The 14770-nt window shown below is 39.5% G+C and overlaps 1 protein-coding gene across 1 annotated transcript in view; it reads left to right on the top strand.

Annotated features, from left to right (window-relative positions):
• The window catches only part of LOC124236836 (DCN1-like protein 4), a 68811-nt gene that overhangs the window by 33153 nt on the left and 20888 nt on the right, over positions 1–14770 (top strand). Inside the window, exons 6-8 of the mRNA XM_046655775.1 lie at positions 698–789; positions 7820–7890; positions 12330–12421. Of these exons, the coding sequence (XP_046511731.1) occupies positions 698–789; positions 7820–7890; positions 12330–12421 (255 nt within the window). The remainder of the gene's footprint in view (positions 1–697; positions 790–7819; positions 7891–12329; positions 12422–14770) is intronic.

The raw sequence follows: 14770 nt of genomic DNA, 5'->3' as shown, positions 1-14770 counted from the left end.
GAATTCCTGCAGGAGGTTGCAGTGTTGCAGGAGGAGGATGTGTATTTTCTGGTTCAGTTCTCCAGTTTATGCTGGCTATTTCCACAGTACTTGGAGATTATACAAGAATGGCAGAAGCCTGGGTTTCTCTGTGCTTTTCTCTCCTGAGGTTTTTTTTCCTGGAGGCTTGAACATAATTTGATGTTTCTTTTTATTTGCTTAATGTTCCCTTGAGGTGTCTGATATTGACAGGTTCTTCCTTAGACTGTGCTCTGTGCCCAGCCTGGCTTGTAAGACACAGAGGTCAGGAGAACTTAATGTGGAGACATGAGTGAGTTCTGGGGTCAGCAATTGAAGAAAACACTTTAGACGTTTCTTGCTGTATCTCACTACCAGTTTGTAGTTAGCTCTGGCTGGTGAGGTAGAAGGGAGAATATCAAATACCCATCCTATTCAGTTCTTACTGATTATTTGTTGATCAGAGAAAAACCTGTATTAAATGCTTATCATTTAATTCTATCTTGGGTGTGACTGTGTTTAAAACTATAGTTATAAAAGCTGAAGGTTCTGAGTGCAGGAAGTAAAATGTTTAAAGTATACTTGAAATACTGATTGAATAGATGTCTGGTTTGAGTAAAATAATAAAAACTATCTGCTACTTAAAAAGAACTCCGTATGTTTACTTTAAATAACTTGAAACTGCTTTCTCAATTTCTAGCATGTATAGAAAATATGATTCAACTAGAATAAAGACTGAAGAAGAAGCGTTTTCAAGTAAGAGGTGCTTAGAGTGGTTCTATGAATATGCAGGTAGGTAATCAGATCATCTAAGACTGGTCCTCATGAAAATGAGGGGTACCATAGAGGAGATTAAAGAATTAAAAATGTGTCCTTTTTGAATTTGGTGTGTATGTGTCTCCCTGTTTGAGGAAGGGAGCATAGTTGAAACAAATCACCAATGTCCTATTTATAGCCAGCAGCTAAGCCAAAGAATTCAGAACACTGGAAGGGAGCTGAAAAGATGAAATGCACTTGGGAGGAATACTTCAGATTGCTAGGAAACCTATTTTGAATGCTGGTAATGGGTGATTATTTGGTTTACGCATGAAAGTTAAAATAAGCTTTGCTGCTTTGAACCTTTATGTAGTGCAGTGGAATTTCTTCTATTAAGTGTCTCTATTCTGCAAGATTTTTTTGGCAGAAAATGTTTGTTTTGTCTTAAATGTCTTAAATTCAGTCCCATTTTTGCAACTTATTATAATTGGTTAGGTAATGTAATATTGAAACCTAGGGGTTTTTGTTACTGTGGCTGTGTATGGTGTAAAAAGAGAAAAAGAAAATTCTTCAGACCAGTTTGAGGGGAAGGCTCTTGACCTTTCCTCTCCTCCATCTTCATTTCCGGCCCTCTCATAACCTATCAGCTTGATTATTCCAGCAACCTTCACACCAGTTTTCCTGTCGTCAGTCTCTGTTCCCAACCAGGTTCCATGTGCCTCCTGTTGTCATATTTAAAAAAAAATAAACAATAAATCATACATGTCATTTCCTAGCAATCCACTCTACCCTCGGCCCCCGCTTAAAAACCCCTGCCACCACAGGGTAAAAGACAACCATCTTGGTGCCGTCCCCTTGCCTGGCGTGTTTTTCTCCATTTTTCCATCTGACAAGCTGCTATCCATCTTTTAAGGCCCCTGAATAGCCTTCTTTGTACTTGCACAGGACATTTTTCATAAGTAGTTTTAATACCCTTTTATAAAGTGACGATTCCTCCTGTGGCCTGATCTTGCTGTTTTTCTCTCTACCAATACCTTTTTTCTGATCAGAGCCTTGCTCTTTTGGCCACAGAGGTTGTTCCAGGGGGCTGGCAGGTAACCCAGGCAGGGCCAGTCAGATGAAGTTTCCTGGGATTTTCACATTGAAGCCAGGAGAAGAGCGTCCTTCTTTCCTAGTGCGCACTTGAAAGGAGGCGCTCCTGATTCCACTAGTTCTGTGTACTTTGTGAGCTACCCCAATATCTTTCTAGTGAATTCTCCTTTGCTGCTTGAACTAGTTTGAGCTGGATTTGTTTGCAGGGCATGAACCCTAATATAGACACTTACATAATATTAGAATTATCTGTTTTCATGTGTAGATCATGAGAACATGAGTCTCTTGGAGACGTTTTTTATTAGTAAAGTGGTGGCACCTTCTAGGTTTTCATTACAAGATGATGAATGAATGAAGAGTCTTCTCGTAATGGTATCACTTTGATTATGAAGATTTTTTTGCTTGCCTATGTTGGGTCACATTTATTTTTATGAAAGTATATTATAAAAAGGAAGTTTTAAACAGAAAAAGTACACTTAATCCCACCATCGTAGCACAGCTATTTTGATTTTTTTGTGTGTCTTCCTTTACAAGCAAATAGAAATTTTTCCATAGTATAAGCCACACTTCTCTTTTCTTTGAAGAGAGAGCGGGCTATAATTTTCCTTCTTGTTTGCTTTTCTCTGGCTGCAGAAAGGTGGCATTTGGGATAAAGATTAAGCCACATTCTTTGGGTTCCTTGAGATCCCTGCTGGGTAGTTCCTTGGTTTCAGCCAGGCAAGAAGCTTCTGTGGGAGTGGCTATCCCTATTTTTACACCCCTCTCTGTTTTTTTTGGCCTCTTTTCCTATATCTTATCAGTAGGGAAAATGGCTTGAAATGGGAATAATTAAAAGCCCCAACTGGCACCTGCTTTCACTTAATATCCCACCTGCATGAATAAAAGCTATAGGTCAGTATTATTCAAGAAAAACTAGTGAGCAGAGCCAGGCTGACTGACAGGTTGTGCTGTAGGATGAGTTTGGGAGCAGGCTGTGAGGCCACAGGCCCCCCGAGATGCTGGAAGGAGGAAGGCGTTACCCCCCGGGTGTGTTCCTTTTCCCTAGGAGAGAGCCAGCTGGCTTTGCCGACTCCCCGCACTTTAATGCAGAGTGGAGTGGAGGGGCCGGAGGGGCCTCTGGGGGTGCAGTTGTTCCCTAAGGGTGGACCTTTAGTTCTTCCATGTTTAATTCTACAGGTCAATCGATAAATTTAGTGTAAATACAACCATAAGCCCAATGAATAATGTGATTACAACTAGATCTAAATGTGGATGTGGGAAACAAGAAAAAAGGAAAAGTTGTTTTAGGTAGCTGGATTATGGGTAGCTTGTAAATAATGTTGATTGACTAACTGTATTTTAATATTTTTAGAATAAAATATTATTTTTGGTAGAGTCATGCCATTGCAAATAGTACTGTTGAAAACTTGCTCTTTTAAAACACACAGAGGCAAGTGTGTACAAGTAATACAATAATGGCATTGCATAAAATGTGGAAAAAAGAAAAAAGCGTGGATAACTTAACATTACCATTGCACAGTATACCTCAGCAAACCTTTAAGGGCTTGCTACATGCCAGGCCCAGGGGTGCGGTCAGCAGAAACACTGCCCAGAGCTCATTTTGTAGTGTGACAAACAGACAGACAAATTGAGAAGCATCGCCTTTGTAATGAGTATTGACAGAGGAGGTGGTAGCCGGGTTGGAGGGTATGAGAGTGGGAGAGCAAGCTGGGAGACACCAGGCCTGTGCATAGGCACGGGAAATGCAGGTGGCTTGCTGGGCTCAAGAAGAGATTGCAGCAAAGGAGCTTTTTAGATCAAGAAGAATAGAAACCAATGGGGCTGACCCAGTGGCGCAGAGGTTAAGTTCGCATGTTCAACTTCAGCGGCCCAGGGTTCCCTGGTTCAGATCCTGGGTGTGGACCCATGCACCACTTGGCAAGCCAGGCTGTGGCAAGTGTCCCACATAAAATACAGGAAGATGGGGACGAATGTTAACTCAAGGCCAGTCTTCTTCAGCAGAAAGAGGAGGATTGGTGGCCCATGTTAGCTCAGGGCTAATCTTCCTCAAAAAAAAAAAAGAATAGAAACCAAAGACAGAGGAATTTTAAAAGATTATAAAGCAACTTCTTTTTTCTCAGCTCTGTGCAACCACCTCCCAAAGAGTCTTATCAGTAGATACCAAAAAAGCATCTGTTCCTAAAAACAAACCTCCTAGCAAAATCGGAATAGATGGATATTTCCATATGAGAATAATTCTTTAATCTCACAGCCTGAGTACTTTACAGTAATGGAATGATGAAAAGAACTATGAATCATGGAGAGACACACACGTATTCACATACTATGGAGTAACAGAAAATGTGACCGCTAACAAGGATAAAGTAGATGTATAGGGACTCTCACAGGAACATTATCAGGCACATTCAGTGAAAAAAGCAAGGTGTAGAATTTATAGGTACAGCATGTGCCTATGTGTGTAAATAAATTTACCACTATGTTTCACTGTATTTTTGCCCATATAAATACATAGCAGAAAGGTCTGGGAGGATAGGAAAGGGAGAAGGCAGCCTTTCTCTTTGCCTCTATTTTACTGGGACTTTGTCTAGTTGAACATTTTACGTGTGAATGTAATAATATGTCGTTTGTGTAATAAATACATGAGTGTGCCCATGTGGGTAAGTGTTCTCTCAGACCCAAAGCTAGTAACTAATCACATGATAAAGTGCTAAATGCATTCCCGTGTGAGTCAGCAGTGAAATAAGGATGCCCACTCTCTTATTCTTATTCGCTGTTGTTTGGGAAGTTGTTAGCCAGTGTTGGTAGATAAGAGAAAGAAAGAAGGGGCATAAATATAGGAAAAGAGGAGGCAAAAATGATCATTCACTGAAGATGAAATGATTAAATTATTGTATACCTGGAAAGCCAAGGAGAATTGCCTGGACAAAGTTAGAAACACTAAGTAAATATGTATATTTTCCTTGCATATAGAATTATATAAAATGGCTTCCCCTTAGGGGAAGATTCTTAAAGAAGCTCTTTAGTAAATGATTGTCTTTGCGGAGTAGGGAAACTTAGAGGGGAAACTTTCGCTTTTTAAACATTCTTTCACTTTCACTTTTTTTTTTGGTGAGGAAGATTGGCCCTGAGCTAACATCTGTTGCCAATCTTCCTCTGTTTTTGCTTGAGGAAGATTAGCCCTGAGCTAACATCTGTGCCAGTCTTCCTCTATTTTGTATGTGAGTCACCGCCACAGCATGGCTGATGAGTGGTGTGGGTCCTCGCCCAGGATCCAAACCCACAAACCCTGGGCCACCGAAGCAGAGTGCACAAACTTAACAACTAAGCTATGGGGCCGGCCTCTTCACTTTCACTTTTAAGTGAAATTTTTGTATCATATTCATGTATTAATATAGCCCGAAAAACCTAAATTAAAAATTAACTTTTATTTGATTTTTTGCTAATAATCAAGATTAAAAAATTTAAGAATACATAGAAAAACATGTAAAATAAAAGGAGAAAAAAAGGAAATCTCAGAAAAAGGTAACAGATTTGAATATATGAAACAAACCGTTTTGTAACAAAATAGCACATTTATGATTAAAAGGGAAATAACAGGGCACAGAAAAAGTATTTGCTCTGGCCAGATGATGAGGAAGAGCCTGAGTCTGGACTTTAGGAGGAGCCAAGGATTTGAAGCAGAGAAGTGTTCGTCCTTTGTTGAGAACAACCACCTTATACTTTTACTGTAGTCTAGTTGTTACTTTGTATTGAAATTTCTCTCCCACTTTGTCTCTCTTCCTGGAGGACAGGGACCATGATTTATTCATCTTTGGCAGCTTCTACAGTGCATAGTTCCAGGACATGTCCGGAAAATGCTATCTGAATGAAACTGAGACATGTTAAGATAGTAGATTCTGCTGGACTTGGAAACTTGCTAGTTCTAGAGGCTGTGAGAAGATTGTAGAGTGATTCCTGTGTTCCGGTATTCATTCAGTAAACTTTATTGAGCAACTGTTCCATGCTGGGTGGTATGCTGAGGTTATAAAAAGAATAAAATAGCTCTTACTCTCAAGGAACTTAGAGAGAAAGACAGATGAGCTGGGACATAAGGCACATGTGCTAAATGTGGAAAAGTGTTCTTAGCAGTGCATGGGGTCGCAGAGGACTGCCTGACCCGGCCTCTGCTGGGAATGGGCGATTCGTAGGACTGCCCGCCTGGGTTGGTCTTAAAGACTGAGTAAGTTAGCCAGGTAGGGTGGGGAGGGGAGGGGAAGATGGGTTGCAGCCGCAAAGAGCAGTGTGGTGTTGGGTGTGCGTCAGGATGTGTGTGCAGAGCGAGCCACAGGTAAGAGTTTCTGGATCTTAATTTTTATTCATTCAGCAATATTTATTGATTCATTTATTTCCAAGAAACTTGATTTGAAGGTGGAAAGTGTTGAGGCTGAAGAGGAAGGGAGGCCCTAGATCATAGGGAACCTTATTTAATACGCCAGAGACATGGGACTTCAGGTAGTTGGGAGCCATTGAAGGATTTTAAGCCAGCATGGGGTTTATGTATGAGGTGGACCCTTTAGATAACCATGTGCAGGGGTCAGCAGGGGACGAGGCTCTGGAATTGGGGAGATCCTGAGGAGACTCCTGGGGTAATGTCAGTGAGAAGAAAGCCTGGACAGGTTAGTGCAGAACAGGTGCAGTGAAGAAATATTTGGAAGGTAAAATTGGCAGAACATGTGATAGTTGATTGGATGTGGAGAGTGTAGGAGAAGGGAGGAATCCAGGAGACTCCCAGGCTTCTGTTTCCAATGGCGCCACCAGTTGAGAGAGAATACAGGAGGGTAAGCAGGCTTGCCCTCCTGTGAGGATAAGGGAGAGATGATTGGCTCACTGAGGTGGTGGCTGAAAATCTGAAAGGCAGGAGGAAGAGATTTGAGGCAGAATGTAAGTTTAGTTGTGGCAGTTAAACAGGAGGTGGGGTAGCTGGACGGTGGTGTGGTAGACAGTTCAAAGTAAGGGCAAAGCCTGGGCTGGAGAGAGATCTGGGTAGTACCTGAAGCCTTGAGCATGGCTGACATTTCCTAGGGAGACTGGATAGAATGGACTAGAAGAGGTTTGAGCACGGAGCTCTGCACATCAAATGTAACAAGTTGAGAGAAGCAGAGGAGCCCGTAAAGAAGCCAAAAGAGAGCCAGGAGGAAAACCAGATGAGAGGGGTGCTTCCAGAAGCTGTGGGGGGAGACAACGGTTTTGTGAAGAAAGAACTGCTTCAGACTTTCAGATATCACAGAAAGGTCAAATAAAATAACGGTTGACTGCGTCTGTTAGATTTGGTGATTGGGGGGTTATTGGTGACCTTGGGAAGAAGAGGGTCAGTGGAGAGAGAGGAGCAGAAACCAAATTGCAGAGGTTGAAGAATGAATGGGAGATGAAGTAGAGGTGGGACATGTGGACAGTTCTTTAAGGAAAAACGACTAAAGCTAGACTGGGAAGGAGGAGGCTCTATTGCCTTATCCAGAACAAAACGACTACTTGGTTTTTTTCTGTGTAGAAGAAACAATTATGTTATTTCCCAATTAATTTTATAAAGAATATTATGTAGTTCTTTTGTGTCTCCAAAAATTATTGTATGTATTGAAATTACTACCAAAATAAGAATAGAGGTTTAAGCCACTTTAAAGAGCAGGAATTGAACTCATGTTAGCCTTGTCTTTCAACACACGATATCTGTACATATGTCCATCGGTTGAAGGACATGGTGATAAATTAACTTAAATGATTGTGCAGGCCAGAATACTTTAAAGACATAACTGAAATTCCAGAATACTTTTCGCTTTATACTTTGATGATTTCTTTCTTTGGAAAGGAGTTATGGCTTTTAAATGTTACTTGATTTTAGTTTACTTTAATAATGAATATTTTGACAGTATAATACTATTACAGTGGTAGTAGTGTACATGGTTAGATTTAACTTATATAAAATTGCATTTCACCACAGGTACTGATGATGTTGTAGGTCCTGAAGGCATGGAGAAATTTTGTGAAGACATTGGTGTTGAACCAGAAAATGTAAGTCTAACTTACTAAGTTGGGTCAATCACTTGATTATTTTTCTTAAATCTTGTGTCCCTTAACAAATAAAGCAACGATAAGGAATGGCATGTTAGTATTTACGAGGCAATATAAAAAATTAGTTCCAATTCTAATTTTATTTGTAAGCAAAATTTTTTGTTGTAATTGCTATGGTGTAACTACAGTCAGTTATTTTTTTTCTCTCATTACATTTCTTAGATCTAAAAGGTACAGTAACAAAAAGTAATTAAACTAGATGTTTAGCAAGTGGTGTGGGCATGTGTATGGCAGATCAACTAGGGGACCAAATCACCGTGCATTGTGTACCTTAGTCCCCCTCCGTAGTTGTTCCAGACTAATGTAGTTTTTCCAGGACTTGGAATAATTAATTATTCATGAGGATTTTGGGTAGGTTGTAATTTTCAAGAATTTTTCACAGGTCTTGTACTTCCTATTAAATTTAGCTCAGAAAGTGATAGCTTTTTAATGTAAAGGCCTTAAGTATTTCCTTTAAAAAATTTAATTAGAAGTTATAGTGTATGCTTAATATTTTTCTCTAATTCTTATCATCATGTTATTGTTGAATATTTTTTCCTGTTTCCATATCTTCTCTCTTACATTAAAATGAAAAATTTTGCTCATACAAGTGTTCTGGCTCATTAACTGTGCAGTTTAACATTACATTAGCCTCCAGTTTAATGAAAATGTCTTAGATGCTAAGTGAATTTATGATCTGGAAGAGATCTCAAGAGATCATCCCCTTCATTCAGACTGTTTGCAGGATTTCTGGTGCCCATGCATGTATGTCATGCTCCTAAAGAAAACTAGGAGTTGAAAGTTCACACTTTTTTACCCTTAGAATTTCTATGCCTCCACCCCCGGGCCCTCCACCTCCCCGCAATAATACTTCAAATTTTCTAGAGAGCCTTTGGAATCTCTTTAACTCATTGTTACATGGGTTTTTTCCTTGTATATTTTTATTTTAATGTGATGTAGTTCAGGTATCTTGATAAATTATTCAACTTGGGGACAATGGGTCAGTTGAATTTTGCCTGGTCTAGCCTGTGGACTAGTCGTAGACATAGAAAAGACCATTTCACTGACTTTCAGAAGGGAGTTTTCTGCTGGGAGCTGAGCCAGCTTGGCAGAGTGCCTTCTGAACAGTATCATAAGAGGCCAGAGTGAGTTGAGCCTGAGAGGGGATGCAGAGTTTCCCCCTAGAGGACAGTGATGAGCACGTGATCAGAGGAGTGGGCAGCAGGGCCCCACAGTGAGGAGACTGGGCAGCAAACGTCAGGCAGCAGGTGTTCGAGGATTAGGTGAGCATTGTACTCGGAGGCACAAAGGTCTGTCAGGGGAGGGAATGCTGATGTTGATTCTATCTGAAAAAAAAGGGAGGCACAGCCCTTCCAAGTTCCTCACCCCCAAATACCAGTACTCAGTAAAAGGGAGATGGTATTCCTCTCCTTTAGTTCTCTATTTCTGTAGGAATAGAAATAGTCTTGAAATGTTGAACTCTGTTGAAGACTAAAAGACCAAAGTCAGAATATTACTCCAAAATATTTATTACTGTACTTCAATTCTGAGACACCACCAGTAGAAGTTGTATTATTCTATATCATCACTAAAAAGGAAAAAATGTTGCTATAATAAACTCTGATATGTCATGATTGTGGATTCATCCCAATTTCAGAGACATTTGAAAAACAGCATTAGAAAAACAAGTGGTAAAATAGTGTTTTAAAGCCCTATCTGCGTTGATGAGTAAGCACTTTGAAGTATTTAAAACTCACACCTTGCCCAATATTTATAGCTTATGAAATTTAAGCAGGCTTGTAAAATTCAAGTCTGCTTTCATTTACTAAAGTAATAGCAAATTCTTTATTTAAGTAGCTATCTTAATGAAAGGTCCATTTTGTGTAAGGAAATACCCATTGTGAATATCTGCTTTGTCTGTTTAGCCATATTTCATGCATATTTGTATGTGTGTTCCTGTGCCCTAACCATTTTTTTTAACTTAAATGGTTATGTGGAATTTTAAATCTTTCTAATGAGGACTGAGTATAGATATAGTTTGAGAATATACCAAGCTTGAATTAAAAAATGTGGGTTAGTTCACCCAGGTAAATTGAGATACAGGAGTCAGAATTCCAAGAAAAGCTGAAGGATGAGGAGAAAATCCACTAACGTGTGAATAGTTTGAAGAACATGGAACCTCTTCTTTTTGGGAGATTCTTCTGAATAGCCCATTGGTCTCTTTTAAGTTCCCATTTTTTAACTTATTTAACAATTGTATTTTGTGACAATGCACATAATATGTGGAAACATTGGTTTACTAATCAGTCCTAGTAATCTACCTAATAATCTAGATTTTTAAAATCTAAAAAACCTAGTAACTTTTAAAAAGTTGATATGTACTGATTTAATTAATATTTGATGAAAGATCCTAGAGATTTAGTGGGTTCTCACTGATATTTTTTTCCAAAATGGAAAACCATAAAGTCAGCATTAAGAGGGAGCTTTTCATCTTGTGGTTATAAATTAGACAGAGCTGGAGGTTTTTGGTGCACAAACTAGCTTTTTGGCAAACAAATAAAAGGACAGACCTTCTGAACCTCCTAAATACCATTGTTCTGGGGCTCTTAATGTACATGTTGGCTCTTGGAGGCTAATTAAATCCTCTAAAGGGATTTCTAACTGACTACCTACCTCGTTATTTCATGTTAGATCATCCTGACTCCTCATCACCACCCCATCTGACCCAGTTGGGCACATGGACGATGAGTCTGATGGTTTGGGACAGTTCTAGTTGGAATGAAGCCTTAGGTCCCGTGTAAAGAAACCAAATTAACTGCCAAATGTGGAGTAGGCTAATCCCTGGCCAACTTATTACAGAAGCATCTGTTTTCTTCCCATTGCCTTTTTTTGTTAGAACAAATGGAGATAGCCTATCATCAGTGTATATGCGATCCCCACTTTAGGGCTTGGGTGTCCCTTATGTATGAATGACTGTGCAGAGATCGCCAGCCCTGCAGAGTGGCAGGATGCTCCTAAGAAGGCCCTGTCCCTCTTCTTTACCTCTCTAGGACTGACATACTTTCTTCTTTAGTTACTTCTCATCTTATCTTGGGTCTTGGAGGTAGATCAGACGGGAAGGCTTCCTCCTCTTCCGCAATCACAGATGGCCTCAGCTCTGTCCCTGTGAAGAGCCCTGGATAGCTTGACGGTGGATGCACTTTTGAAATGTAATTTTGTCTTTACACCTCCAGGTGTTTATTAAACTCACCATCAGAATCTCTGGGCCGTCTTTTCTTTAAAGCAGCCAATTAAACGAGTGTAAGCAGTGCCATAAACTAGAGTTGTGGCAGCTCCTGACACCTGCAGAATGTCAGAAGATTCCCTAAAGCAGGCGTGGTGCCCAGAGAAGTGATTGGGCCGCACCCCTCGTCCTGTGCTCAGTCCAGGCACGGTACTATTTAAGTGGAATGTTGGCCTACTTTAAAGTAATTTCCCCTAGTGTATATAGATGAGTTCACAAACATTAATGTAATTGTCATACAACTTCACTGCATATGTCCCATCATCTACCTTTTTATTTTATTTTTATTCTTATTTTTATTAGCCACATAGGTATTTTTATTGAAGAAAGATGAATATGCCTCACCCCTTTTGGCACAAAAATAATTTTGAGTAAAAGGTTAAAACCTTCATGTTGTATCAGTGAGAACCGTTCCATTATTCCAAGAATGATTGATGGGAAAATACTTCACTTACAGGAAAATCACAGTGATACAACACAATACAATATAAGTACAATCCACTTTTTTCCCCCCACCTTTTTATTTTTTAACACTGTTCTGCACCTTGTTCTTTTCACTTAAATCTTTGAGGCTGTTCCCTCAGTACCTATAGCTCTGCTTCATTTGTCTTAATGGTGGCATAGTATTCCTGGTACGGGATGTATTCAGCAAAGAAGTATTTAACTAATTCCTCCTAAATAGATGTTTGGTTGTTTCTAATCTTTTACTACTACAAATAGTCCTGCAGTAAATCTTGTTAAATACACATCTTCGTGTGCATGTGCAGGTATGTCTACAAGATAACTTGCCATAGGTGGAATTGTGGAGTCAAGAACTCGTTCTGATTTTGATAGATATTGCAAAATTGCCTTCTGTAGAGGTTCATCACTTTATACTTCCTCCATCGTGCGTCATAAGAATTCTTGTTTCTCCAGACCTTTGTCAACGGACTGAATTATCAAACTTTTAGATGTTTACCAAACTAGAACTCATTTTTGAGGTAACCCTGTTCATACTTCAGTGACCAAACCACCGTGAACAGAAAGCATTTGGCCAGATGTTAATGTTTCAATCCTGAGATCTGTGATTCTGATTTGACTGTCTTTCTGGTTTTTTTTTTAATTATTTTATAAACAGGTAGTTATGCTTGTCCTAGCTTGGAAATTGGATGCACAGAACATGGGTTATTTTACTCTACAGGAATGGTTAAAAGGAATGACTTCTCTACAGTAAGTCCTGAGGCTGCACTGGGCGGTCGAGGGTGGGGGGGCGCGGTCCCTGCTCTCCCCAGCTGGCTGCCTCCTCCCTGAATCTCAGCAAGCCTGCAGTGGATGGCTGGAGGAAAGCCAGCTGATGGGCAGGCTTCACCTGTGGTGGCCATAGGTATAAAGACCAGGCCTTGTTTTTATATGATGAGGAGGGCTATTGTGGATGAATTTTAGCAATTAAAGTTTTTATGTAATGTATGTTGTTTTATTTTACTGTTCTAGAGCACCTCTGCTCAATAGAAATAGACCAACCATTTCTCATATATGTGGGCCACATATGTAATGTGAAATTTTCTAATAGCCACATTAAAAACAGTAAAAAGAAACAGCTAAAATTAATTTTATTATATTTAACCAAAAATTCTATCATTCCAACATGTAATCAGTATTTTTAAAATCAGTGAACTATTTCACATTCTTTTTTCATATTAAATCTTCAAAATCTGGTGTATATTTTACATTTATGGTGCATCTCAATTTGCATTAGCTGCATTTCAAGTGCTCAGTAGCCACGTGTATCTAGTGGCTACTGTATTGGAAAGCACAGGATTAGAGCTTAAAAAGCAAAGGCTTATTAGCATCTGGTATATAGTTAGTGAGAAAAAATTGAATAAAGTATAACTTGTAAGTGAAAATATTTGATATCTTCTATTTTATATATTCTGATTTTAGCTTTGTACAAAATTGAAACTTCATTACTCTAGTGTTCAAAAAAAAAAAATAATAATAATGAGGGGCCAGCCTGGCAGTATAGTGGTTGGGTTCGTGTGCTCTACTTCGGCAGCCTGGGGTTTGTGGGTTCAGATCCTGGGTGCAGACCTACACATCACTCATCAAGCCATGCTGTGGTGGCATCCCACATATAAAATAGAGGAGGATTGGCACAGATGTTAGCTCGGGGCAGTCTTCCTCACCAAAAAAAAAAATAATAATAATGATGATGATAATAATAAAAATTCTGTTCGTATTACCTGGCCCAGAATAAGAAAAAAAAAGTGGTTTTATGTGTTCACTTTGTGCTTGCATACGTGTGTGTGTGTGTATGTGTGTGTTTGCTAAGAGTTTCATGCAAGAAAACATACGCTGTTATTCTATGTTATGCATTGAAGGACACAGTTGAGGTGGACGACCGAACATTTCAAATGCTACTGGAAGACGAAGTGCTGATTCTTAACTTTGATCTTAAGTACTTGGAGTGACTTCTCTTTTTCTTTTCATTTTAACTAGGAATAATAAACTTTGATTTTTACTGGATTAAAATTAGAGTTGACAAGGTTTTATGGTTTTGTTTAAGTAATTTTGGAATTTGTCAGCTCTTAGTACCATTGTCTGTTTTTGTTATTGGCAATAATGCTTTATTTGCATTTTGCTTTGGTAGTGTGTACAGCCTGTTCACTGTTCTCCCATTTGAGCCTTGCGGCTACCTTGTAAGGAGGACAGATCGGGCTTTATCCTGCACGTTTTACAAATGAGGAAACTGAGGCTCAGAGGGGATGTGTGGTTTGTGAAAGTAACTGGCAGAGATGGGAAGAAAACTCGAGGCTTCTGGTTCTTAAGTCACATTCTTCCTCTAACAACTATTGTCTGATGGCAAATGTTTTGGGGAAAAGCCAAGTCACCCTTTTACAAATGCACTTTCCTTGCAGCGTGCTCTAGAATTTTAGGGTTGAGTCTCTGAAATCTCTTTAAGATTGTGTTTCTCATGTTGGGGAACATCTTATGATTTTAAGCGTCTTAATTCTTTCATTGTTTTCCTCTCTACCTTTCTTTGTTGCTTTCCAAATAAAGCACATGATGGCTGCTCTTTTTAAGCGTCCTTTTAATGATGAATGCGATATCAAAATTTTATTTCAAGGCTTTGGAAGAGGCACCGTTAATATTTTTTCAGGCGTATTTTTATTTGCCTTAACAGAGTATAATGTCCAGTTTTGTATACTTCTAGACTCTTTTTACATTTGTCTTTACAAAAGAATGTCGCATGATGCCAGGCCTTGCCCATGTGTTTTGAGGGCCATATCTCTTGGGAAGTGAAATATGTGGTTTCCTGGGAGAGGTCCACGTCTCATTCTGGGCGGGGGGAGGGTGACACACTCTGCAGGCTCTGTGTTGAGAACTCTGCTTGCCACTTTGTGTGACACAGGTGGTGGCAGGTGAGTTCCAATAGAATGCTGCCACTTGGTCCTTGGTCCTTGATTCAGGCTGTAGTGACAAGCCGGATCCACTGGAAAGGCGTTGAGGAATCTGCTTTCTTTTTGTAATATAAAGTTCTAAGATTGGTTCCCTCCTCCATGAGGTGGAGATAATTACTCA

Source organism: Equus quagga, chromosome 3, assembly GCF_021613505.1.
Source record: "Equus quagga isolate Etosha38 chromosome 3, UCLA_HA_Equagga_1.0, whole genome shotgun sequence".
Classification (NCBI taxonomy): Eukaryota; Metazoa; Chordata; class Mammalia; order Perissodactyla; family Equidae; genus Equus; species Equus quagga.
The sequence above is the reverse complement of the archived record's forward strand: the minus strand, read 5'-3'. Positions and strand labels throughout refer to the sequence as shown.